At 48.3% G+C, this 27,905-nt stretch overlaps 1 protein-coding gene across 2 annotated transcripts in view; it reads left to right on the top strand.

Annotated features, from left to right (window-relative positions):
- The window catches only part of RGS9 (regulator of G protein signaling 9), a 69,396-nt gene extending 42,334 nt beyond the window's left edge, over nt 1-27,062 (top strand). For both annotated transcript variants that reach the window (XM_037808658.1, XM_037808657.1), the window contains exons 12-19: nt 529-642; nt 3,118-3,233; nt 6,108-6,195; nt 8,006-8,144; nt 11,169-11,254; nt 13,992-14,109; nt 24,782-25,236; nt 26,635-27,062. In XM_037808658.1, coding sequence (XP_037664586.1) covers nt 529-642; nt 3,118-3,233; nt 6,108-6,195; nt 8,006-8,144; nt 11,169-11,254; nt 13,992-14,109; nt 24,782-25,236; nt 26,635-26,788 — 1,270 coding nt within the window. In that variant the 3' untranslated portion in view covers nt 26,789-27,062. The remainder of the gene's footprint in view (nt 1-528; nt 643-3,117; nt 3,234-6,107; nt 6,196-8,005; nt 8,145-11,168; nt 11,255-13,991; nt 14,110-24,781; nt 25,237-26,634) is intronic.
- The last annotated feature ends 843 nt before the right edge of the window (nt 27,063-27,905 follow it).

The raw sequence follows: 27,905 nt of genomic DNA, 5'->3' as shown, positions 1-27,905 counted from the left end.
ATTTACAAACTGCCCCGATCCCAGGATAAGTGTTGACTCAGAAGTTCTGACTCAACCAGGGGGAATTAGCTCTTGCCCAGAATTCGTGTTTGGAGTACACATGTCAATTAGACCACAGATTTTGAATAATTGGTCTAAATTCTAAAACCTAGGCATTATCCTGCTAATGGGTGGGGTCCAACATGAGAACCGAATCTCAGCGGGTGTCGGGATGCCAGTGTCATCTCTATTTGAATACATGTAAATGAAATCTGCCTTGAATTTTAAAACCTCATGATAAAATGTAAAATGTGAAATAGATACAGAGAAATTACAAAGAAATGGGATTGGGAGACCACTTTTTTTCTAGAAGTAGAATGGGGACAGCTCTTGTCAAATACCATCCAAACCCAAGGGCTATTAGAACATTTTTCTAATTACACAGTAATAACTAAATTGATAAAGGAAAAGGAGGACAATTGACCAGAGTATTGGTTTGGTTTCTTGGGTGTTGGACTTCCAGGACAACATTTTCGATTTGCCTTTTAGGATCGTCAAGTACAGCGAACAGTTCTCTTCCAATGATGCCATCATGTCCGGCTGCCTCCCCAGCAATCCTTGGATAACAGATGATACCCAGTTCTGGGATTTAAATGCCAAGTTGTATGTATTCAATAGATGGTTTGTGAAAAGAGAAAAGTCGTCTTTTTAGCTTTGTGTATTTGGTATCTAATTAGGGTTAAAATAAGATACTGGAGGGCAGAGCCCTAAATCTGCCTTTCTAAATTATACCATTAGCTCCTTTGCTCTGTTAATTTTGAAATATTGTTGCTCCGTGTGCCGGCATATATCTTTGGAAGAGGGGGCAAAGGCAGAAATTCAGAAGGAGAGTCCAAGATAAAAAGGGAAGGATTAAGAGAAGGGCACAAGAGTCAAGTCAGAGAGAAATGTGGAGGGGAAGAGGGGAGAGGGACTGGTAGGGTTATATAAGGGGGATGAGATGACGGGAAAGGGAGCGAGCTGACCAACCAGCTAGACATTGCCAGGTACTTGCCATGTTCTAGGTCAAAACCAGGGTCATCATTACCCAAGGCAGGGAGGAACAAACAGGTAACACAGATCCAGCCAGGTAAGCAGCTTGGAGAGTTGCAGGCATAGCCTGGGGAGAAGGGCTCAGTTCTGAAGTTAGAGCAGCCCTTTCACCTACCACATGTAGCCTGCTGTAGGCAACTGATCTTAGAGTGGACCACAGAGCCAAAGACCCTACAACCACCTTCTGGGATGCTTCCCTCACTCTTTATAGTCTCCAGCTATTAATCTGGTTTTGTGGAGTCTATATCTCTCCCAGCAGATCAAAAAGGGGAGGTGACCCAAACCCACTTTTGGAAAAGAATGTGCAGAATTTGGCTCCCCGTGGAGGAAAAGGTGGGGCAACCTGGCCAGGAAAAGGTTGTCCCAGGAGGGCTTGGATGGCAGCTGAATTTTAAATGGAAGGGAGAGTAGGGTTTTAAAGGCCGAGGTAGAGATTTGCGGGTGAAGGGACAAGGGATGAGATGTTTTGTGTTGGAGCCGCTGATGCCTCTGGAATGTGAGATGCCACAGGGAATGCCCCATTGAAATTGGAAACCTTGCTCTTGAAGGTTTAGATTTTAGAGCAGTATTAAAACTACCTGGGAAGGTCATTTAAAACATACCAATGTCCACCAGCCCTTCCCTCCCAGAGCCTCTATCCCTATGGCCTGGGTAGCCTCCTCACCCCTAGTATTTCCTAAGAGCTCCCCAATGATTGTAAGGAGCAGCCAGGACACAAGACTCATTTACAGCATTGGTTCCCAAAGTGGGGTTCCAGGAGCAGCAGCTGCAGCATCACCAGGGAGCTTGTTAGAAATGCCCATGCTTGAGCCTCGCCCCAACCACCCCTACTGGATCAGAAACTCTGGGGATGGCTCCCAGCAATCTGAGTTTTAATGCATCTTCCAAGTGATTCTGATGTACAGTGAAGTTTGCAAACCACTGTCTTAATCCTGGCTCTGCTTCTTACCAACCTTGTGAGGCTGGGCAAGATTTACCTACTGAGCCTCAGTCTTTGCAGCAATCAAATGGGGATAACAATACTCAACTCACAGTGTTCTCTTAAGGTTTCAGTGATATGTTTTTAAAGCACTGTGCCCCACCTATGGTGACCTGCCATTAATGGTGGCTGTTAATGTAATTATATTATAATTGTTTTTACACTTGTTTGCAAGCTTGCTTGGCTTACTCTGTTTTAGATCCCATTGGCGTGAATTGTATCCAGACCCCAGTAGGAAATGTGGTAAAATGGACTTTGAAGCCTTGTTTCAAAGGGGCTGTGTTGAGTTGAGAATTCCATAAGGAACAGGAGAGAAAACCAACTATTTTCCTGATTCTCTGGAATGTTAGTCCTCGCCTAGCTGGTGGGCTCAAATGTCCTACCTGGGATCGGGGAGACCTTTCAAAACACAAAAGTGAGGCAGTGTCTGAGAGAAAGCTCTGGAGAGAGTGCTTGGATGATAACTGGGGTCTGTGCCAAGGCACGAGGCCTGAAGGCACACAGGTAGAACTGTTGGCAAGACAGGCAGGGCTTCAAGAGCAGGCACTCAGGCTGCTTTCATCGTGGCTCTCCATCACCGAGTACAACGTCAACCGAGAACGGTCAATCCCTACCCGATGCCAGTGTGTCCCATAGTGAAGGGGCAGTTCTGCCATGGGTGATGACGGGCACTGACCACAGTGCCCATAACTGGGGCTGCTCTAGAATTCTCTCCTGATCGCGGCAGTCACCAGGCCTGTTTCCAGGCACTGGGGGAGCCACTCACGTTCTTTTGCCTTGAGAGCTAAAGGAGCAGGGCATTCTCCCCACCTTTGGGATGGCAGTCTCCTAGACAGGATGTCCAGGGGACCTCTTTGAGGCTATGCTTTCCTAGCAAGTGATTACTTGGATTGTATGTTTAGGGAGGGATTGGAGGGGGATAGGGTGGGTTGAGCCCTGGACCCTGGGCCCATTGGAAGTCGGGAGGATTAAAGTCCTTCACTCCCACCCAGGCACTGCCCAGCATGGCCCCTGCCCCTGCGTGGAGTTCCTGAAGCATTTGCATTTATACATCATCGTCCTTGCAGGGTTGAAATCCCAACCAAGATGCGAGTGGAACGATGGGCCTTCAACTTCAGTGAGCTGATCCGAGACCCCAAAGGCCGACAGAGCTTTCAGTACTTTCTCAAGAAAGAATTCAGTGGTGGGTCCTTGGCTTTAATACTTTTTTTAAAAAAGAAGCACTCCTTTAATGGCTAGTATCGGGTATTGGGGGATTTCTCAGCAGATGTTTTTCATAGCTTTGCTTGTGCTCTTAAACAGGTGCTTCCTTTTACAGCTTTAAGCATCATTTAGAATCCAGGGCCCATTCTTTCCATAGGTGGGGGGAGGCCCCACCATCTGCTCACCAAACCACAGGCTCCATCTCCCCTTTGCTGTCCTCACTGCATCCATTTGCTCCTTGGATCACCAGCCACAGAGCACTTGGTGGTTCCTAAGTACAGCTTCTCAGGGATACCAGAAAGGAAGGGAAGAGACATAGGCAAGCTTTCCCCTTTTGTCTCTCAGCCTGATTTTCTTTAGCTCAGCAGCTCTCTAACCTAGCTGCATATAGGATTCACCTGGGAATATTTTAAAACACATGTTTGCCTGGATCCCCTCCCCAGAGTTTTTATTTAATTGATTTGGGGTGGGAGCAGCAAAGCTCTGAAAACTCCCCAGGTAATTCTAATTTGTAACCATGATTGAAAACCACAGCCTTAACTCGTGGCCTGATGTCTTCAGGGCCTTGGGAAGGTGCACATTTTAATGGATTGGGTGGGGCCATCCCAAATATCCTGTCTCTGGAGGTCTCCTCAGGCTGGGTACAGCTCCGAGAAACATCTGCGGAAACCAAGAGGCTAGAGCAGAACCAATTTCATTAGGATGTACATTGAATAGTTCCTTTTATGGGATGCATTTACATCCTTACCGCATCCCCACCTGGAGGAAGTCCGCATTGGAGCCCAGATACTCAAGCTGATCACTACCTAAGACGCATTTGTTGTGCGGTTGCTTCTGACACTAATTCTACTTGACATGCCATTAGTCTGTTTGCCTGCTTGTTGCAGAATATTACATTATGATATGGATTGTTGAAAATCCTTGTCCCTAATCAAGGCTAATTGCCATGATATAATAAAACCCAGAAAAGTGCTCTTAGCATGGGCGGGAAGCAACTGGCAAATAAGTGACTAGGGCTCCACCTAGTGGCAACTTGACAAACTGCACCCACACATTCTTTAATAGCAGTGAGAATCCACGGAAAAGATTTTCCTACATTATTAAAACCATACTATTGGCGACCTTTTCATGAGACTCCCGAACCTTCAAGTATGAGCAGCGCAGATGGAGCATTAGCTTGCTCATTTAACAAAAAAAAATTTTTTTAATTGAGATATAATTTAAAATGCCGTAAAATTCATCCTTTCAAATTGTACAGTTCAGTGGTTTGTAGTATATTCACAAAGTTGTGCAACCATCATCACTATCTAATTCCAGAACATTTCCATCACCCTCCGGAAGAAACAATGTATCCATTAGCAGTCAGTCTCCATTTCCCCCCTCTAACCCACGCCCCATGCCCCCAGCCCTAGGCAACTGCTAATCTACTTTCTGTCCTATTATGGACATTTCATGCAAATGAAATCATACAATATGTGGCCTTTTGTATATGTCTTATTTCACTTGGCATGTTTTTAAGGTTCCTCTATGTTGTACCATGCATCAGTACAGCATTCCTTTTCATGGCTGAATAATATTCCATTGCATGGCTACACCAGTTTATTAACCCATACATCAGTTGATGGACATCTCCACTTTTTTGGCTATTTTGAATAATTCTGCCATGAACATTCATTTACATGTTTTTGTGTGCTCATTTAATTTCCACCCTACGCAATTAAGTCTTTTGCTACTGGCAAGATATCTGCATTGAACTTGGTGTAAGATTGATTGGTGCCCCTTAAGAGCACAGCTGGTCTGTTGGTCATGCCTGTGATCTCAGGCCTGAGAACACCCTCAAGTTCACGCTGAGGAAGAAGGGCCTCTCTGGAGCTGTGGGACCAACTGGCTTGGAATGACTTGCCCAGCCTTTTCCAGTGTGAAACACCTGAGAGCCTGAGACAGCCTGTGGATGGGGAGGAGAGGATTCTGTCCTGCCCTTTTCCCCATACGACGGCACCCATGGTTTATACTCACACACAGTTCTTATATCCCATTGGTGTGATCATCTTTATTTTCCCAGGCAAAAACTGACCCCCTGGTATGTCTGCACCAACATATTCACATATTTCCAGGTGCAGTGGAGACCCAGTTGGAGAACTTTGCCAGGAGTCTGGCTTTGCTTTTCAGGCCAAGAGGAGCAGAGACTTTCTGGCTCAGTGACCTTCAGTTAAGTCCCCTGGGAGGGCCAGGCCTTCCCTGAGAGCCCATCCATCAGCATCTCAGCTGGGGCAGCCACTGTGTAAGGACCTTTGGGCTGCAGTGCCCTGTGAGGGGCTACAAAAGACAGGCTGTCTATGCACTGTCAGACCAAGGAGGCAGAAGTCGAGCACACTCACTGGGGCATGAGCAAAGTAAAACCGGTTTCTTTACAGAGGCAATCTGTATAGCATAGCAATGCATGTTTACAAGCTTAATCTTATGTTACGTGTTCGAGCTGTCTTTGCTAATAGCCAAATTCCTGTACAAAAAAGAACATAGCAGCCCCTGGGAGTTTATTATGAGATCTGACCTGTATATTGTTGGAGGAAAGAGCAGGACCCATGTGTAAATGTATTTCTGCAAACATGAGCGTGCCAATCCAGTTTCGTGCTGCTGTCCCAGGCTCTGGAAGCCAGGTGCAGCTCCTTCCCTCGAGGAGGGTTTTGTCTGACCTCACAGTGCAGGATGGGCTGTTTTGCAGAAGGAAGGATGTTGGCCAGGCCAGGGAACTGAATCTACCCCAGCTGAACCATTCCTTTTCTTTCCTCTTTTCTTCTCCCTGCTTGCTTCCTCTCTGGCGTTTGTCTGCGTGGATGCCCTGCTCCCTGCGCAGGAGAGAACCTGGGATTCTGGGAAGCCTGTGAGGATCTCAAGTATGGCGATCAGTCCAAGGTCAAGGAGAAAGCAGAGGAGATTTACAAGTGAGGATGAGCAGATTGTTGGGAGAGTGCCCCATGTCCTCCCGCTGACCACCTGGCTTGCCTTTGCAGTTGGAGATAGAACGGGGCACCCGTTCAGTGTCAGTGTCACACCCGCTGGGCTATAAATACCTTGGCACTGCCTTGGAAGGTCCCGGGGTCCCCTGAGGAAAGCTGAGACGCATGACGTTTCCCTGCTTCAGTGGGAGTGTTTGGGAGTTAAAAAAGCAAGCTGCCCTGATTTACAGTGCAGAGAGCTTTGTCCTTGACTGAACCCCTGAGGTCTCCTAAGAGAGATGCAAACAGCAGAGAGATAGAGATAGAGATAGAGATAGAGATAGATAGAGAGATATGAGAGAGAGAGAGATGGGGGGTGAGAGAGAGAGAGATATGAGAGAGAGAGATGAGAGAGATGAGAGAGAGATGAGACAGAGATGAGAGAGAGAGATTAGAGAGATGGGGGTGAGAGAGAGAGAGAGAGAGATGGTGGGTGAGAGAGAGAGAGAGAGATATGAGAGAGATGGGAGAGAGATGAGAGAGAGAGGGAGTGAGAGACAGATATGAGAGAGAGAGATGAGAGAGATGAGAGATGAGAAAGATGAGAAAGAGAAGGAGAGATAGAGGGAGGGAGAGATGAGAGAGAGAGATGGGGGGAGAGAGAGGGGGAGAGAGAGAGAGAGAGAGAGAGAGAGAGAGAAGTGGTGAGGAGGTGAGCCAGGGGAAGACCCTGTCTCCAAGCAGTCTCAGAGGAGGGAAGGGTCAGAGCAGAAGGAGGCTCCCCACTGTCTGGGGCAGTTATCCAAGCTTGGGGTACGAATGTGGGCCCATCCCTTACTTATTTTTTCAGTTAGTGGCTCTAGCCCCCATATGTTCAGTTCAGCAGAAAGTCTCTCCTCCAAATCACCCAGAACCCGAGGGTTCCAGTTCGAAAGGGTCAGCCCTGCTGCTAGGGGCCAGGTGTGTGGAGGCCGCCTGGGAGCCCTGCCCCACCGGCCTACTGGGTGCTCCTGTCCTGCGGCCGTCATGCCCGGGCTGGTCCGTCCGTCTGCACAGGCCGTCGCGGGCACCCAGGCTTGGACTCCAGGGTTCACACCCACATGTTCAGCTGCGGTCCCCAAAGCCCACCCACCAGGTCCCACCAGAACCAGCCCTCCTGCGGCCTCCTCCCCTCCTGATGACTTAATCTTCCTGACTTGTGAGGCAGCGGATTCAGGTTGGACATCCCCGTCCCCTAACAGCACCCTCCTGTATGCCGCTGCAAACTCGCCCACCTCCTCACGCGGGGACGGGCTCTGCACACCGAGAGAAACAGCCCTCAGGTTGTCTCTCCGGAAGGCCCCAGCACATCCTTCCCCAGACTGCCTCGCACACAGACACCTGCACAACTCCTAATTCCAGAAACCCACTGCCAGGGAAGCGTCTGCCTCCATCTCTCCTTTCTCCTTGGGCTGCCCATTGAGTCAAATCTTGTGAATTCCAAAAATTGTGTGGTACATCCTTGGAGGCTGGGAAAGTATCTGTGTGTGTATTTCTAAGGCTGCACCAGCTCAGCACTGGACGCCCTGGGAGGGCTCTGAGTGCCTGAAGTCCCAGCCAGAGCCTCGGGCTCAGAAATGTGGCGGATTGGGGTTCCAGCTGGGGGCAGGGGCCTGGATGCCCACATCACCAGGCCTCTGGGTGTTGGCTCTTGGGCTGCCTCCCAGCTCTGCACTGGAGATTTTTCACCAAATGTGAAATTTTCAAGCAGCTGTGGAATTTGTTAACCTCCAGGGCTCCAGCTACTTGGCCTAACACTTCCCTCCCCGTCCCCCAGGCTGTTCCTGGCCCCAGGGGCAAGGCGGTGGATAAACATAGACGGCAAAACCATGGACGTCACCGTCAAAGGGCTGAAGCATCCGCACCGCTATGTGCTGGATGCCGCGCAAACCCACATCTACATGCTCATGAAGAAGGTAGGTGGGGTCTGGGCTGAGGACACGTGTGGGCCTGGAGCCCCTTCCCTTCCCAGGCACTTGGGAGGGCCTTTGGATTGGCAGAGAAGGGAGGTGATGTCTGGCTGTGGCTTTGCCTGTGTTGAGATAGAGTCTCGCCCTCTTGTCCACTGGGCTGGAGAGGACCTCCTGGGGCAGCTGTGTGCATTCTCCCACCCTACAGCCACGGTATGGGTGGGATAATGACAGTAATAACATAGTATGATTAGAATAGCCGATGTTTATGGAGGGCTCACGAGGTGTTGTTGCTGTGTAAGTGTGGACCTCCGGACTCCAAGACAACCCGGCTAAGGAGGCATTGCTCCACCAGAGTTGAGTAGCTTGCCCAAGAGCTCACCAGAGGTGGAGCTGGGATTCAAACTCGTGGCTGCCCCAGTCCAAGGCTGAGCTCTCAGTCTCCACGGTGGAATGTTGAGAAGTTCCAGTGGCCCGAGATCTAAGAAAGTATCACACGTGGAAGGTTTAGTGTTTGAAACAGACAGATCAGTTGTGATTAGAGTGAAAACCCCAGAGAACTCAGATAGACTTCTGGATTATTAATAAAAGGTTGAAACAGTGGGAATTTTTAGGGGGTTGTTGAGAAATAAAGGGAACCTGAGAGAAAGTCAGTTGAGTTCTTAAGAAATCAGAATCTGGGGTTCAGAGTTAGCCTTAGAGACGATGCCTTATTGGGCTCCTACTTTGGTGGCATCCCTTACAAGACTCTTCAGGAACTTCAGTTTCTCATAAATTGCTCCTTTGACGGCAAAGTATCTCTATAAACTTTGCGATAGGATGTAGGTCGGTGTGAATGGTAAATTTTTAATAGCTTCCCTTATTCATATTTGTTTTACTTAGTCTTTTAAAAATAATTTATTGAGGTGAAATTCACATAATATAAAAATAACCATTTTAAAGTGAATGGTTCAGTGGCATTCGATATGTTTACAATGTTGTGCAACCACTGCTTCTCTCTGGTTGCAAAACATTTCCATCACTTTAAGTAAACCTCCTTACAGGTTAAGCAGTTTCTCCCCATTCCGTCCTCCTCCCAGACCCTGGCAACCAACCCCAGGCTTTCAGCTGCTGTGGACTTACCTATTCTAGATAGTTCATACAAACAGATCCATACATTATGTGTCCTTTTGTGTCTGGCTTCTTTTACTTAATATAAGGTTTTTTAGGTTCATCCATGTTGTAGCATTTATCAGTATTTCATTTCTTTTTATGGCTGAGTAATATTCCATTGCATGGCTAGACCACAATTTGTTTATCTGTTCATCAGGGACAGACATTTGGGCTGTTTCCATCTTTTGGCTATTGTGAATAGTGCTGCCAAAAACACGTGTGTCCGTGTACTTGTCTGCATACCTGTTTTCAGTTATTTTGGGTGTGTACCCAGGAATGGAATTACAGAGTCATATGGTAGTTCTATGTTCAGTTTTTTGAGGAACTGCCAAACTGTTTTCCACAACAGCTCAACAATCTTACCTTGTGCCAGCAACGTATAAGGGTTCCAGTTCCTCTACCTCCTTGCCAACACTTGTTATTTTCTGTTTTTTTTTTTCATTACAGTCACCCTAGTGGATGTGAGGTGGTACATTAAGTCAACCATTATTGTGGTTTTAATTTGCACTTCCCTAATGACTAATGATGTGTTTTAGTTTCTTATGTGTATTGTAATTTGGAGAAATGTATTTATTTAAAAAGTTTTTTTTTTCATTAGAGATGTTGTGAGTATACAGAACAAACATGCATAAAATACAGGATTCCCGTAGAATCAACACTCGTAGAATGCAACACTCGTTGCTCAATATGTTGCATTGGGGTGGAACATTTGTTACAATTGATGAAAGCACATTTTTATAGTTGTACTATTAACTCTAGTCCATGGTTAACTTAGGGGTCACGTTTGTATTGTGCATCATTTTTAAAATCTTTAATAACTCAGAATTTTCAACAAACCAGAGTAGCCATTTTTCACTATTTTTTGTCAGTCAGATGTCCCTGCGTTTACCTTGCAAGAGGATTCACACCAGGGTTTCTTTAATAATATTCTTCCGTAATGTATTTAAAAATGTTCTGATTCTTAAAAATGTAGTTTTCATACAGCTTTTTGGGAAGATGCCCAGGAATCCAGCTGCTAGCCAGAAGGAAGCTGGATCACGGGTAACTGGAAAATATAATGGCAACTACTTGTTGGACTTGATGTCACCATGGTCCCTGTCTTGTGATGATAAACTCAGTGCAACCCAAGGGACTGTATAATCCCTATTCTACTTCTTAAAACTTTCTGAAATAACTTTTACTGCTACCCCATAGACTTTGGAGTGGTGCTGTTAGAGTAGATTTTTTTAAAAATACTTAATCCCTGGGCTGTTGCAATGGGCTTTGTCCCATATTTGTTATGTCTAGAGATTTCAGCTGGCAAGCATTCATGAAGCACCTTCTCTGAACCTGCCCTGGTTGCAGGGAACATCCACACAAAGGGAGTCTGAGCCTCTATCTTTTTCTGTAGTCTGTAGCCTTTCTACCCAAGACACAGGGCAGAAGGATACTTGGGAGCTTAGAAGAACCATATGCATTTCTGCTCGTTTTTCTTGGAAGAAGGTGGTGGACTGGAAAGCTTGGATGCAGGTGCCCTCTTGTCCCATGGTTGCTTCACCGAAGACCCACCAGGTGGATTCCATGTGGGGGCTGGTAGACCAGTGGTTTGCCAACTTGACAGTGCAGCACAATCACCTGGAGGCTGGCTGGGCCCCACCCCCAGAGCTTCTGATTCAGTAAATCTCAGTGAGACCCAACAATGTCCATCTCTTCCAAGTTCCCAGGACCACATTTGAGAACCTGCTCTAGCCAGCTATCTAAAGGCCTTTCAAATGAGAAGACAAATTCTCTTCACTTGTTTTCTTACTGCCGAGGGAGGGTTTGAAAATGGCAAGCACATTTGTTTGATTTGACACTTACCCTCTTGTAATTACTGTTTTTTTCTTTTATTCTCACTAGGATTCTTATGCTCGCTATTTAAAGTCTCCAATCTATAAGGAAATGCTGGCCAAAGCGATTGAGCCTCAGGAAACCACCAAGAGAAGGCAAGTAGAATTGTCTGTAATTGCTGGTTGCCTGCTGTTTAGTTTACAGAGACGTGAGGGTCTCTTTCAGCCAAATGACCACTATTGAGATGTTTCTTTGATGAAAATATTGAGGGCTGGAAGCATTGCTTCGGGAGTGATTGCCTCATTTGCTTCATAATGCCCTGAAATCACTCTAGCAAGATTTCCTTAGTAATTACTGCCAGTGAGTTTTGTTTCCCTAATGCGGGTTCAGAAGAGTTTTGATTATCATTGTCAGACTGATAATTACCCTCATCACAAATAGAATCTTCTCATTGGCTTTTCATTGCTACACCTCTCGGCCTCCAAACCAATGCATGGGAATTGATTTAGCTTCATCTGTGTTTCCTTGTAATGTCCCAGAAGAGGGCAAGGAGGGCTGATATTGGAGGCCTAGAGTTCCTGCCTCAGGCTCAGAGCTTTTATTTTCAAATAGCAGATTGCACCCCAAGAGAAAATGGTAGACTGTTAGGGAAAAAGAGCAGCAACATCCCGAGACTTCTTGCTGCCTCTGCTGGGTGCCTCGTAGCAAGTCTGTTAACTTCTGTCTCCCTCTCCTTGGAGATATGGATCATCTCATCTGGTAGAGCCAATGGGACAGTGGGTGAAATAATGCTCTGAGGGGCAGTTTGAACACTTTTGGGGTGGGGGTGGGGGAAACCTCTAAAGGGATTGAAGAGTCAGAAGAGTAACCAAATGACAGCTTGAACAAAGACAGGGGACTTGGGCAGAGCTTTTCCCAGCGCCGGCCGTGGGTCCCATGGTTAGCAAGTGCTCTCCTGCTTGCCTGCTCCGGCCCACGCTGGGCTCTTTTCCAGCATCTTCCGTCCATTCAAAAGGGGGGTGGTTGGACCAGAGTCTTTATCAAAGGAGCTTAAAAAAGAGAGAAACTCAACTTTGTTTCATTCTTGAGGATAATGGCCCTGCTATGAAAAGAGGAGAAAGGAGGCCTTTGTGTCGCTTTCTACGAGGTCACCCGGTAAGGAAGGGAGTTCAGTGTCCCTGGGGACTTGAAAGCGTCTCCTTTAAGCCACAAGAAACGGCCTGAACAGCCCCAGACATTCTGCCAGCAAGGAGTGGGGAGGGAAGGGGAACCCCACACTTCTCTCTCCAGATATTTTTTATGTTGGGGCAGACGTGAGAGTTCAGCTGGCATCTTTCCTGCGGCACACCGGGTACTTCGAGTCCCCAGGACGGCCCAAGGCCACTGGCCGAGTCTGGCCGGGGCTCTCACGGCTGATAAAGTTGCAATCACTCCTGGGAGTGAGAATATCCACACCAGTGCTTCTGCAAAGTGTGAAGCTCGGCAGACATACGTGCAGGGATTGCAGAGGGTGGGAATCTGTTCCATGGCCCTCAGGTGTAAGACAATGTTTAAAACAATTTTTTTTTCTTTTTAGGAAAAGTTAAATTAAGCTCCAAGTCTCCCCCTTGGCAGGGCTGGCAGGAGACCCAATACCAGACGTTACTGGTAGGGGAGCCGCCCCTCCCTAGGGCAGACGCACGATTCTAGGAGGCTTAGGAGCCTGGAAATCTGGGGATGAGCCCTAGGTCTTCAGGCCACTAGTGCTGCTGAAATGCCTTCTCCTGAGCCTGGGGGGCCCTCGCAGGCGGGTGACTCAGCTATTCTGTCTCCGGGGCTACCTGGACTCCGAGAGCCTTGCTGAGGTTGTGGTAGAGAGAGTTGGTTCCAGGCATCCACGTTGGGCTCACAAAAGAGGTTCTGCCACCTCGCGAGGTGGTGCACACAAGCAGCATGCAATCGAATGCACCCCTCCTCTTAGGCTCCTTCCCTCTTTCTCTGCCTGTGGGGGCTGAGCCCTCTTGGATTGTCTAGCTCTTGCTTTCCTTCCTGAGCCGTGGCTTTGAAAATAAAAGCTCTGAGCCTGAGGCAGGAACTCTAGGCTTCCAGTACCAGCCCTCCTTGCCCTCTTCTTTCCTGAGGAGCCCACAGGAAGTTAAGAAAACACGTTGGTTTCTTTTTTTTTTTAAACTTTATTTATCAAAAAATTAAAAAAACAAACAAATAAAAAAAGCAACATTTCAAACAAAACCAAAACAAAGAAATAAGAAAAACAAATAATCTAAAATATCTACATTGCTTCCAACATGTTCCTATTCTACCCCAAGAAAATTAACAAACCATAACCGAACAAAGAAATAAAAACAAATAAGCTAAAATAACTACTTTGCTTCCAACATGTTCCTACCATACCCCCCCAAAATTAACAAACCATAGTCGTTCGAGTACTCCTATAACATTAAGATTACCCTCTATAACTTATCTGTTCTTATTAGATTATCGTTCCCCCTTCACTATTTGCTGTCTATCGCTAGGTCCCCTACATTCTACAATATAAAACGTTTATTTTACATTTTTCACAGAGTTCACATTACTGGTAACATACAATATCTCTCTTTTTGTGCGTGGATTATTTCACTCAGCATTATAACACGTTGATTTCTAAACACTGTGGAAGGTATTCTGTAATCTTCCTCATCAGAAGAGTCTTCCTTCTGCCTGACCTAAAATCTTCCCACGGAAAGAGCTAAAGTTGAACCTGTCTTCTGAGGACCCCACTGAGGTCCACCGGGAGGATGAGGGAGTGAGTCCAGGTGCTGGCCTTCCAGCCCCACCCCCCATCAGGCGTTGCAGTGTCATTGTTGGGCAAGCAGTGTGACCTTCTGCCAGTGCCAATCCTGTCCTTGGTTCCAGCTCCAGCCTCCCGTTTATGCGGCGTCACCTCCGCTCCAGCCCGAGCCCTGTCATCCTGAGGCAGCTGGAAGAAGAAGCCAAGGCTCGAGAGGCAGCCAACACCGTGGACATCACGCAGGTCATGAGCAAGCTGGACCGTAGGAGCCAACTCAAAAGGGAGTTGCCTCCTAAATAAATCTACCGTTTCCGGAGGTTTGGGGCATGCACTTGAGAGAAGCAAAGAAAGAAAAAATGAAATCAGAGTCTTAGGGCATTCCGTTCCCCTCTGTGTGACAGTGAGGTAGCCCCGGTCACCCCAGATTCCTCTGACCTCCACTGCCAGAGCAACTAGAGATGGTTCTCGCACTCCACCTCATCAAGCTACAGGGTTGGGTTGGTGACGGGGAGGCTCACCTGACTTGGTGGCTGTGTGATGGCCTCTCTTACTTCTGAGAACCATAAAGGGAAACAGGCTGGTTTGTGCACCACCATTTGATTAGAAAAAAATTGAAGAAAAGGCATCCCCCACCCCCAAGACATAATTCTTTTAGGCATATTAATTTATGAAGCTCTTCATCTATCTCTCCAATTTAGACTCTGCTTCTACAGCAGGATTTGAGATCCTGCCAAGGGGCAAGTTGCAGGGTTATCCTGTAGTTGTGCTTCCCCTGGATTCCTCTGTTACACCTGCTTAGAAAGACCCTGCTTAGACATTTTTCTTATTGAGCTGATTCTTAGGCACAATTTCTTAATGGTTGGTGAGCCCTCTCCTTCCCTTTCATCTCCCCATTTCTTTATCCATGCTGGGAGAGTAAGCAGCTTATAGGAATGAAGGATGATTCAGGCTTGAGGCTTCCAGAGCAGTCAGAGCAAAATGGCATCTTTTAGGCTAAAAGACAAAGGTGCTGATATCTTCATTCATGGTTAGGAGGGATGGTAGATATCTGTGAAATTTTCAAAGTGACTCGGAGTCAAAGATAATGCTCTTCAGGTATGTTTTCTAGATAATGGGGCTTTCTTCTTCTACAGCTATAGCCTAGGGCCAGCCCTGTGGTCAGGAGTGGAAGGAAAAGAGAGTTCAAGGTCTGACCTTGGGAGTCCTGGAAGATCATTCTCAAAGTTAGGCTTACCCTGCACACCTGGGTAAGCATCCAAAGGAGACAGAGCAAGAGGGTGCGCAAGAGAACAACCTTGCGCAGCAGGAAGACTCATTCATTCAACACATTTATCGAACACCTACTATGTGCCAGGCATTGGTGAGTAAAACAGGTCCCTGTCCTTGTGGAGCTTATAGACTAGGACTGTCTATAAATAAACAGTATCAGTTAGCTATTGCTGTATAACAACCAACCATGAAACTACAGTGGCGTACAACAGTCAGTGTTTATTGTTCATTCTTTTAAGGTCATCTAGGTGGCTCCGTTGATCTTGGCTGGTCTCACTCGCATGTCTGGGTTTGGCCCCTGCTGGTTGATCTGTTGTGGCCTAGGCTGGCAAGAGCGCGGTGGCTCTGCTCTGCTTCACGTCTCCCATCCTGACACAGGCTAGCCTGGGCATGGTCCCCTAGTGATGGCACAATTGAAAAGGAGTGAGTGGCAACACATCAGGCTTCTTGAGGCATAGGCTTGGTCTATTCCTCCTCATTTTATTGGCCAAAGCAAGTCACAAAGCCAGCCAAATTGAAGAGGTGGGGAAATAGACTCAACCTTTTGGTGAGAGAAATTGCAAAGTCTCATTGCAAAGGACATGGATACAGGGAGAGGTGAAGAATTGGGGTCATCATTGCAATCAGCAACACAAACAAATCTATGATAAAACTTGTAGAATGAATTATAAAGGCACTGGGTATGGCGCTGTGATAGGTGAGATGGGAGTGTGTAGATTAAGACAGATAAGCGAAGGATGACAGAGAGTTGGTGGCAGAAAGAATGTGGGCTGGGCAGGGAGAACTGCCCCAGAGGGGCTGCATGGGCAGAGACCTAGAGGTGGGGAAGTGGCCTGGAGTGAACTGACTGGAGGAGGAGGTGTAAGATGAGGTATAAGATGAAGATAGAGAGATGGGCAGGGGCCTGGTCATTGAGGACCTAGTAGGCCATTCTAAGAAATTTATGGCTATTGGTTTCATGTTAGCAAAATTATTCCAACCCCAAAAGGGGAGCTTATTCCCCCCACTTTTACTGCAGTCAGAGACTAGTTTACACTCTGAAAAAGCACCAAGAGGTATATATGCTTCGTTCATTTTCAACAAGGTTGGAGTCCTCCAACCCTGGGGAAAGTACCTTAAGCAGAAATTTCAAGTAATAGACCATTGTAAACTGAGTGAGATAGGAGAGGGCCCATATCAATCTCATTTACCACTTGGAGTCTAATGCTTAAGGCCTAGTGGGTTCTCCATAAACATGTGTCACATGATGAATGAATGAATGAAAGAGTGAATGGATGAATGAATGAATGGAAGAGGCTTCAGTTTGGAGAAGGCCTCCTGGGCTCTGGTCATGGGTCTACACCAGCCACGTGGGCTTAATCAAGCCACTTAATCCCTCTGCTTCCTTCTTTGTGAAATGAGGGGTTGGGACCAGATCCACATGTCTCAAAATGGGCTTTGTGAACTCCAGGGTACCCAGCCTGGGGCGGCAGCAATTTTATTTGAAGATTTGGAATGGGAGGAAAGTTAGGTATTTTAAAAATTTCATATTAAAATAATCATGAATATATTATGAAATAGAATGCAAAATGTACATGAAATTTTTAAGATAAAATTGGAGACATCAAAGACATTTCATGCTTAGCTGTGGCAGGTCCAGGTTATGCCCTCAGACTCCTGGGGATCACGTGTACTCAGCTCTCCTGCTGTTTGGCCTACTTTGGTGGGAAAGTTAGAGAAGCACAGAGCCAGAGAATATTTGCTGTCCCTTCTAGCTACCCCCTTATGAGCTGAGATGACGTACCTGGCAAAATGGTGGTGAGGGTCATTGGGGGTATCAAATACATCCTGAATTCTTCAGGGCACAGACTATGTCTTGTTCATCTTTGGCTCAACCATCCACCATCCCATCCCAAAGGTTCCTAGCTCTATGGCAGAACATGATAGACTCTCCACAAGCATCGATAACACACCTGCTCGGTGTCAGACACACGGGTCGCACATGCTAATGAGAGACACAAGCATACAAAGTAGGTGATCATTCTTTATTGGAAGAATGACTAAATGAGCATGTCAACCTTAGACATCTGTAGGAATGTAGACGATAAATGACTTTGTTCCTGGAGGGCAGCAGTTAAGTTCCACAAGGGTATTTTAAACACCTGCTTTGGGTAAGAATGCGTGGTGGGTGCTATGGGGATACAAAATTGAACAAGATGGTCTCTGCCCTCGAGGGGCTGACAGGAATGCCCAGTGCAGAAAGCTGTAGCACGAGGCAGCATGTGATCAGGTGTGAGGTTTACAACATGCTGAAGGAGCACAAAGATGGAGAGAATTGTTTTGCCAAAGAGCTCAAGACAAGCTTTGGGAAGGAGGCATGTTTGAGGTGGGTCTTGAAGGAGAGGAGGGTTTCACCAGAGGGATTAGGGAGTGGCCCTGGCAGAGTGTAGGTAATGCCCAGAGGGAGCTACTGATCGCCTTATCAGAGCTTGTGGGGGTTAGAGAAAGGCGGACAGTCCTATGGCACCAGATGGATAGCCCTATGGCATCTGGCTGGATTCCAAGCCAGGCACCCCTTAGCCAGGTGCCCCTGAGCAGGGCATGGCTTGGAGAACTGTGTGGTGGCCCTGAACCCAGTGTCCATGGAAGGGGTGAGTGAGAAACAAAGCTGGAAAGGTGGGTTGGAGTTGTGTCATGGAAGGCCACGCATGGAATGTGGGCTTGGTCTTGAGTTCAAAGCTGTGCTTTAGGAAGTGGATCCTGGCAGCCTCATAATCCTTAAGTACCACACCCATCTTGCCCCTAGCTGGTTCAGACACCTCTTCTCTGGCTTTCCTTGCACCCTGCTCATGCCTCTGTCTGCACTGTATTGAAACAATCACCTTATGTGTCTTTTTTTCCCCGTTGGGCTGTCAAATCCCGAATAGGAGAGGCTGTGAGCCCTCAGGGCCAGCTGCAGTGTGGACATGTGTTGGTTCTCTGCGTGTTTGGTGGGCTTCAGCAGACTGGAAGATGGGGAGTCTAGACATGAGGGCTGGGACTCTGGTCTCAATGAAGAGGAGGGTCTGAACTGGGAGAGTGGGCTCAGAAAAAAGAGGAGAGGTGCTGGAGGCAGAATGGGTAGGACTGATCACCGATGGGATTATGCAGGAGGAGGAATTGAAGATGAGCCCGAGGGTTTGAGTGTCCAAGGATAGGGGGAAGGTAAGAAAAATATGGAATATGGAAAGAAGACTGGATTTTGTGGTACCCATGGGAATGCATGGGGAAGGTTTTGGACCCCCGGTTGAAAATGTGTATACCATTCATGCAATAAATGTTTACTGAGATTTCTTATGTTCCAGACATTGCTAGGAGCGAAGGACCCTCAAGGAGCTCCAGGCTAGAAATAAGACAAACACACTATAATCCAGTGGGTATCAGTGTTCCATGAGCAGTACAACATGGAAGGAGGGTGTCAAGGAGGGAGTGGTCAACCTATTTGGAGGTGTTGGCAAACTGGACCTAAAAGATGGAGTAGAATTTGCCAGATGGAAGGCAGAGAATTGTGGTCAATATTTATAGGCTACCTACTTCTGTAAAGGATTTGAGGCAGCTTGTAACATTAAAGTACTACATGATGGAACCTCCAAATAGATTGAAAACTAGTTTAAAAAGTATTTCTGTGCACAGTGTACCTAGGATGACAGAGTTATTACAACTGAATGCTGAATTTTTTTTTTTAACATTAAATTTTGCTCTGAGCTTTCTGACAACCACCGAGCAAAAGAGAAACAGATTGGTTTTAGAATTCTATGGTATGGTGAAACAGAGCATTCAAGTTCTCCTTGACTTAGAGCCATCTTCTTACCCTCACCCCCTAATAGGAAGTGGACAGTGTGATTCTGGAGAGATTTCCAAACCATTCCTGTCATAGGCATGGGTGATAAAGAACCGAATAAAACAAAGTCTCCTTTCATGGAGTTCTAATTTCATGTTCTAATGGAGGGATGACCGACAGGAGATAACAAGTGTTTTGAAAATAAAGCAGGTTTGAGGGATTTGAATTATGGAAGGCGAGCAATTTTAGATGGATTCATTCACACAGAAGTGACTGTGGATGCTGGAGGAGTGGATGAGAACTCAAAGGAGAGAGGAGGGACAGGGAAAGAAGAAAGGTGAAGAGAGAATTTGGAGAAGGACTCTTTTTAAATGTGCAAGAGAAGAAAGAGAACTGAGGGTGGAGAGGGAGAGTTGTTTGAACGATCGCTGAGGAGGCAAACGGAGGGCATGAGCAGGTTGCAACAGTGTTGTGGTGGAGACAGTTAGTGCTCACTAAATATTTCAAGTGTACTTGTCCATTTCCCAGCCTCCCGTGTGGTTAGGTTAGGGTCATGTGACTGGTTCTGGCCAATGGCCTGTGCTGAGGCTGAGAGACCATCTTCCACCTCCATCTCTCTCCACAGCATGTGGCAACCTTGAAGTCCACCTCATTGGCTTCCACATAGCACAGCCACGAGGCACAGGAGGCCACCTTACCTACGTCGGACTTTATGTGAACAAAAAGTGGACCCTTATCATATGAAGTCCCTGGGACTTTGGAGTTACTGCAGCATAGCCCGTTCTGTCCTGACTGCTCAATGTCAAGTCCGTAGAAGTTGAGTGTGTTGAGGATGAAGGAGTGGCCACTGAAATGAGCAGTTAGGAAATCACAGGGGACATTTGAGTGGGCCATTTCCATGGAATAGTGAGGGTAGAAGCCAGATTTCACGGGGATAGGGGAGATTATATTGGAATCAAAGAGGGGAGGCAGCAAGTGTAAGTGACCATTTCTAGAAGTTTGGGGTGAAGGCTGGAGATGTAGGGATAATAGAAAATGGAGGATCCAGAGGAGACCTTTTTAAAAGAGCAATGCAGATGTGTTTCCTAAATGAGGGGATGATCCTGAGGAGTTAGGGAGAAGAGAAAAGGCAAAATTGGTAACAGAATGCCTGGAGAAATCTGAAGGGGATCACACCCAAGGGCCAGGTAGAAGGGGGCATAAGAGTTCATTTTCTGATGTTGCAGCTCAGAGAGATTTTGAGGTGGTACCAAGGGAACCTGAAGGTGCTTGGTTGGAATGGGGTCAGTTTCGTAGTAAAGTAGAATTTGAGACATTTTCTTAGAGGATGGAGGTTGTGTAATTGCAGGAGAAAATTTTTGTGACAATCACTGTGAGACAGTGAAGATGTGATGGGGGAGGCCATGTAGAGTGCGTGGAAAGTTGACAAGCTGTGAGAGGGAAGAAGAGTCCCATCTGTTTATCCAGAAGCTTCTGTATGTTTGAGGGTCAGATACAGTGAGAGAGATCTACATTCTATGATGCTCTTTGGTCAACCAGGCAGTGAGTGTGGGAAATTGATAGAATTCCCACCAACTCTTTCACTGGAAAATGCTGTGGCATGTCCACAGGAATGAGAGGGGTTGACCCCCAGGTATCCTTGACTACTTTTCATGATGAACTTGAGAAACCCACTTCCTGGCTCTTAGTCAGACAAGCACCAGCACAGGGTAGTTCCTTAAGCATCGCTGAATGAACCAGTCTCTGTAGTGATCTCTAGTGTGCTGTGCCTTTAGGCACCATGTTAACTCCCTAATGCCATAACTGAGACAACTTAATAAGCTCTTCTGCCCATATGGCCGATATTATTATTCTAGAATAAAAGTTATTCCATAAGGTACCAGAATTTCCTTTGTAGAATTTTCCATTTTGAATTTAGAGAAAAGACTGCTTTTGTTGTGAAGATTAAGTGAGAAAATACAAGTAAAGTACTTAGGACCATGTCTGGCACAAGGTAAGTGCTCAATAAATGCTATCTGCTATTATAATCGTTATCATTGTCGTCATTGTCACCACCACCATCACCACCATCATCACTGCCCATCATCATCATCATCACCATCATCATCATCACCTTCCCCATCTTTATCACTGTAATTATCACTATCATCACCATCACTTTCACCACCACCATTAACGCCATCATTATCCCTGCTGGCTTCGTGGTCTTACAGTGAGCTTGTGCTGTCTTCTCTTTGTCAGCGTTGTCCAATGCAGTGACTCCTTATTCTTTATTATTTAAGGCATTTCCTGAGGTGTGTTTAAAATATTGTTGCCCCAAGCCATCTTACTTCTCTGCTCTCTCAGAATCTTGCACTGTGGTCCTCCAGCTCTCCAGGACCATGTTAGGATATATTTGAGGGGGATATGGTAGGGAGTTGATGTCATGTCCCATGTGTGCAGCTCCTGGGAGAGGGATGGCCCACAACAGGGTAGGAACTGGTCAGTCCCATGGCTCCCAGTTTCATGGCTGAAGTCAGGGTTTGTTCTAACTGGGAAGGTCTTGTGCTGGACTCTGTCAAGTGGGAGAACTGGTAGGAGAAACAAAGTGTTCACTCACACGGATTTATCTCCGTGGGGCCAAGCTTACTCATTTGCTTTCGGGGCAGTAGGGGAAAGGTAGGGTGGGAAGGAACTGGACGAGGGGACCCTGTACACTGCATGCTAACCCTGAATGTGTCCCTCTCCTCACCCTGCTGCTCCCAAGAAGTAGGAATTCAGGTGGCCACAAGGTCTTCTCCAAATTCATAGCTGGTTTTCTGAGGACAGAAAATGGATCACATCTCTATGCCCATCTGCTTTGCCTTCCATTAAAAAGGCTGTGATTGTGTTCTCAAGGCAATGTACCCTCTCCATTTCGTGCTCCCCCCTTCTCTTGACTCCCTTGCATAATAAAGCAGCAGCACACACAAAAATCAAGCCTATCTTCGCTGTGTCTTTGTCGTGCCACATTTCTTTTCCATGTGTCTTGCATACCACGGTCTTGCTGCTTCACACCAATGGGCTGGTGGGGCTCGGTCTGCAAGGGCAAGGACTAGGGGCCTCTGTGGGAGAGGCTGCGGTGGGGGGTTCATGGTTCCCCGGTGGGAGTGGGCAGAGCCTCCAGGGCCAACTGTGCTAATGGCTATTTGACCAGAAGAAAGGACCGTCTCATCCAGGTAAGTGAAGCAGAATAGTGAGAACCTTCCTTACCTGTCATTCATCCTGGAAATGACAGTCTGGGAAGGAGACGATGCTGGGGGAGGAGACAGCTGGGGTGGGACAAGGAGAGTTAGGAAGGAAGGTGGAGAAAGGCATAGAATTTTGGGGTGGGGTATGTGGAGTGGCTTGTCTAGTCATTAGCTGTGTGATCTTGGGCAAGTTGCAGCATCTCCATGAGCTTTGCTTTTCTTATCTGTAAATTGGGGATTATAAGAGAAGATTATCACAAATTCGGAATAAGTGGAATTCAATTTAACGAACCAGGGGTTCTTCTGTCAATTTGTTGAAGGAGGGAGATGTCCATGCCTTCCCTATCTCTCTTGACAAATCTTATTTCCCAATTTTGGTATTCTGACCCACTCTCCGGGACCCCAAGTCCTTTCCCCACCCTCAGGGGCAATGGGATGGTAGCGTGGGTCATAGAAAAAGCAGAGGCTTTTGGTTGCGCAGACTTGGCTTGGATTCCCGTTTGGTTGCAGAGTTGTCTATTGCTGCAAGCACATACCATGAATTTAGCAGCTTAAAGCAACACCCATTTTCCAGGTCACAGCTGTCCAGGGGTGACTTGGCTGGGTCCTCAGCACAGGGTCTCACACTCAAGGTGTTGGCCATGCTCTCCATGTTCCTATCTGGAGGCCCTTGGGAGGATCCCACTTCCAAGTCATTCACCTTATTAGCAAGATTAAGCTCCTTGTGGTTGTAGAACTGAGGCCCCCATTTCCTTGCTGGCTGTCAACCAGGGACTGGTCTCAGCTCTGAGAAGCTGCCCACATTCCTTGCCGTGTGGTCCCCACATGGGATGTGACCATCCCACTGCATTTACAGGTGGGGCAAGGAATCTCGGGGTCCACTTTAGAATTCTGCCCACCACAGTCACTTCTGTTTTTGAGAACCTGGGGAAGGTAATGACCCCCTTCTGGGCCTTGATGTCCTCTTCCCTAAACAGGTGGCTGAGAGGGTTTGCAGAGTGCCCAGCATACGGCAGATGCTTAGTAAGTTCAAGGGCCATCCTCTTGCACTTGACAGTGAAACATTCTCTCAAATCCTTTATCAGAGCCTGGCCTTCTCCCCTATCAATACTAGAAATTATTCTTTGCAGACGGTGTCCTAAATGGAGACACTCCTTCTATCCAGGTTTCCTAGGGCTACAGTTACGAATACCACACAATGGGTGGCTTCAAACAACAAACACGTCATAGCTCTGAAGGCTGGAGGTCCAAAATCAATGTGTCAGCAGAGCCTGCTTGCTCTGGAGTCTATAGGGAGGGTTAGGGTTAGGGTTAGATTTAGGGTTAGGGTTAGGGTTAGGGTTCCTCTGTTTCCTCTGGTTCCTCTCCTGGCTTTGGGCCGCAGCCTGCAGGTGATCCGTGGCTTCTCTGCCCCAGTGGTCACGTGGGCTCTCTCTCTACCTGCACCTCTTCTCCTTTTCCTAGAAGGACACCTCTCACTTTGGATCAGGGCCCAGCCTACCCCAGAACGACCTCTTGCCCATTCCACCTGTAACGATCCCATTTCCAAATAAGCTCACCTTCTAGGTACGGGGGGTTGAGACTTCATCATATTTATGAGAGGACTCGACTGAACCCACAGCACTGCACTCCTCCGGGAAGCAGTTAGAAGCACAGCGCAGGGCTGCTCAGCCTTCCCAGGCTTAACAATGACCTTGGGCTTTGTTTAGAAATGCTTTCCCCAGTCTCACCTCTGACTCCCCTTCAGTGGGCCTGGGGGGAGCTGGCATCTGTGTGTGTAAGGAGTGTCCCGTGCCTCTAGGTGGGTGATCTCAGGCCACACTGAGGAATCCAGCTGGCTTCAATCCTGCCCCACTGTGCCCTGGGACCATCACCTGGGGAGCCCCTTGGCCTCTCCAAGCGTTAGAATCCCCGTTTCTAAAGTGGGGGTGATAATAGGTAGCTGCGTCACCGAGTGGCTCTGAGGGTTAGATGCATTAATCCATGTAAAGTGCTCGGTCCAAGGCATCACGTTTGCTAATGTCTCACTGGGTGTTAACAAAAATGTTAATTATTATCATAATAGCCCAGTGGCCCCGGGCCTCAGCCTGGGCCCTGGCTCGCCTGCCTGTGAGCTTCTGAGCAGAGGAGCAGATCAGTGGCTCTGAGCTGCTGTTGCAGAACAGAATCTTCCAGAAGTTCAAGGAGTTGCTGCCCTCTGCTGCCTCCCAGCCTTTCTTTTCCTCCAAAGCGGTTCTTGGGTGCGTCTGCCCTTCCCACTCAGGTTGCAGCCAGCACCCTTGGGTGACCTGGGATCCAGCCACGCTCCACAGAAGCAAGCCCCTGCTCCTGCCCCGGGCTGCCCTCCTCCCGCCCCGGAGCAGTGCCCATGTCCGGGGGCAGGTGGGTCCCTCGGAGCACAGCCGCGTGGCAGTGGCAGTTTCAAAGAGCGTTTGTTCTTCACTGAAGTCATTTCTGCTTCTCTCTTGGAGGCAACGTTGATCCAACTGCCCCAGAGTCCTGCCCCCCAGAGGCAGCCGTGGCACCGTGGCCTGCACCCCGAGCATGGGGAGGGGGCTAAGTTAGCAGAGGGCAGCCTCCAGTCACTGGCCAGGGCCCCCTGGCCCACCGCTGAGCTCTCTCCTTTCCTTCCCTACAGCGGGGCCAGCATGCCGCCCCCAGCCCCCACCTGGCTGTGTACACCGGGACCTGCGTGCCCCCCTCTCCGGGCAGCCCCTTCCTGTCCTGCCGCTCCCCGCGGAGGCCAAGCCTCTCGCCCAGCCGCTTCATCTGGCCCAGCAGCACCGTCTGCCCCTCGCCCAGCAGAGCGGCCCTGGGGGGCTCCTCGGGCTCCCAGCAGCCAGAGGACCCCCGCGGAGCCTCCACTGACCTGGAGCTGAGCCTGGGATGCCCCCTGCCCCCTGCCCAGCCCAGGGCCCCTCCCAAGGCACGCCCGGCCCTGGCCCTCGGTGGGTTTCTGAGACGTGGCTGTTTAAGCTCGTCGCTCTTTGCCAGGCTCTCACCCAAGTGCCCCGCTGTGCCCCATGGGAAGGTGCAGCCCCTGGGGGACGGCGGCCAGCAGCTGCCACGCTTGAAATCCAGGAAAATACCAAAGTAAGAACCAGAAGGGGATTGTGCTCTGTGTGAGGGTGAGTGTGTGTGTGTGTGCATGCGTGTGTGTGTGTAGGACAGTGCCTGTGGGTGTGCACCAAGACATGTGAGCATGGACTTGAGCTGGGATAGGGGAGCATGTAATGGGGAGGGTTCTGAGAGAGCAGATTCCACAAACAGGCTGTTCAAATCCCTTGGCCCCAGCAAGTTCCCAGAAACTTGGTTTTTAACTCTCTCATCTCCCCCGGGGGGGGGGGGGAACAGATGTGCTTCTTTTCCCTCTTTTTTCCCCCGGCCCCATCCTAAGAATATTAGTTCAATAAATTCATGGCATTTTTTAGAGGGCAGGAAAGGTTAGTGGCAGCAGTAGGAACCAAAAATGCTAAGTTGCACGGGGTGTGGTTGCAGGGCTCCAGCCCCCTTCCCCACCTTAGGTGCCCCTTGGAGACCTGCCCATGCCCCCTGCACACACACACATGCACACACACACGCACACACAGTCTCAGAAGAGCTTGCAGGGACGCTGCAGATGAGTCTCTGGAAGGGGAAGTGCCCCGATCTGCCTGAGAGGAGCCCCCCAAACTCCATCTGCGGTGTCCTGTGAGCCTGACATTTGAGGACCCTCAGGTGCCCTGTGTTGGGTGCAGAGTCCAGTGGCTCTGATGGGAGTGTGATAATCTCTGCCCCATGGCAGAAAGAAAAGCTGCACCAAGCAAAATGCTCCCTGAGAGGTTTTGGAGGAGGAAGACTCCATCCAAATGCCCTCGGTTGCCATGGATACCTGAGGAACGGGGTGGGGTGGGGGCTCCCCCAAGCTCTGCTGTCCCTGGAAAGCAGGGGTCATCACCACCCCCTCTGCCGCCTGCTGGGGAGTGGCAGGGGAGAGTGACGCTGGTGGCTGCAGGAGAGAGGGCAGGATCCAACGTGAGTGAGTCTTGATTTTTCCCAGCCGATCCTGCTGCAGGAATGCTCTGCCTTTGTGATCCCTGCCGGCTCGCACGTGGGCTCGGGACTTTTAGCAGGAGCTTTCCCCAGGGGCCTGCACTTCACTGGAAGGTGTTTCAAAAGGGGATGAGAATTAAGAACTGGCATGACCTACAGGGACATCCTGAATCTATCAAAACCATAAAAGTTCAAGCCTTTTGAAAATGAAAATGATGCATCTTTGGAATTACCATTAATTCAACAAGAAATACACATCACCCCAACCTCTCCCTCCCTCCCCCCAAGAAAGGGATCCACTGCACCAATCACTGCACACACAACTTCTGGTAAATTGTTGCGCATGAAATTTTGGTAAATGCACCTATTGTGTGAATCTTCTCCAGGGATGTCAGGATAAGGTTGGGGATTTGTTGTCCTTCCTGCTCTATGCTACTTGCTTTCTCCTTGCACCTGAAGCTTTTTCCAGATCAAAATGGATGTGCCCACGGAGAGCGGGACCTGCTTGATGGACTCAGAGGAGGACGCCAGGACGGGAGAGCCAGGCGACCGCACCGCAGACAAGGAGGTGGTCTGTCCCTGGGAGAGCCTGGCTGAGGGGAAAGCAGGCTGAGCCGGGCCAGGAAGGTGCTCGCTGCAGACTCCAGCTCCCCCGAGGCTGGAGGGGCCACGGGACATGCTTGCTCTTGAACCAAAGTGCATTACTATCCTATTGGGGTCAGAAAGACAAGGTGCAGTGGATAGTGGGGAAGCAGGCTCCGGCTTGGGCCCCCGACGGCCACCACTGTCCCTTCCTCCTGACCTCCCCTCCGTGGGCAGAAGAAAGACAAGCAAACCTGAAGACTTTACTTGCTGCCTTAATATCAATAAAAGGTTGACATGTAAGAGCCTCTTTGACTGGAGTGCTAATGTGTGTCTGGTTTTATTAAGTTAAATGTGTATAGTGTTCTGGATAGAAGGGACATTGAGTTCCTTCCAAGAACTCCCTCCCTCTCTAAGGTGGTTTGTGCACGATGCTTTCATCAACCGAACTTCCCAGGCTGATGCTCCAACATTTGGCTTCTCACAGGAAGGGGTGAGGGCGGGGCAGCCTGGGGAGAAGGCTCTGTAGCCTCAAGCTGCACAATAAATGATGCAAACCTGGTGGCATGAGGCAGACAATAAACAGATGACATCTATCTTCTCACAGTCCTATAGGCCAGGGTCTGAAATCAAGGTGTCAGCAGGGTCTGCTCCCCCTGAAGCCTCTAGGGCAGGGTCCTTCCTTACCTCTTCCAGCTTCTTGTGGCTCCAGGTGCTCTTTGGCTTGTGGCTGCATCACTTCAGTCTCTGCCCCCATCTTCAAACAGCTTCTCCTCTTCCATATCTTATAATGACACTTGGCATTGGATTTAGGTCCCACCTGGGTAATCCAGGATGATCTTGCCTTGAGGTCCAAAACTTAAGCTGGCATTGGTGTGAAATATTTGTTTTAGTTGATGGTAACACATTTTAATAATTGCACTATTATTCAAAGTCCAAGGTGTAACTTGGGGTTCACTGATGGTGTCGTGTAGTTCCATGGATTTTTTTTTAATTTTTATTCTGTTACCATATATACAATCTAACATTTCTCCTTTTGTTCATATTCGGATATACATTTCAGTGCTGTTAATTGCATTCACAGTGTTGTGCTACCGTTACCACCATCCATTACCAGAACATTCCATCATTCCAAATAGGAATCTTGT

This window comes from Choloepus didactylus, chromosome 18, assembly GCF_015220235.1.
Source record: "Choloepus didactylus isolate mChoDid1 chromosome 18, mChoDid1.pri, whole genome shotgun sequence".
In the NCBI taxonomy this organism is placed as follows: Eukaryota; Metazoa; Chordata; class Mammalia; order Pilosa; family Megalonychidae; genus Choloepus; species Choloepus didactylus.
This window is presented reverse-complemented; position numbering and strand designations above follow the sequence as displayed.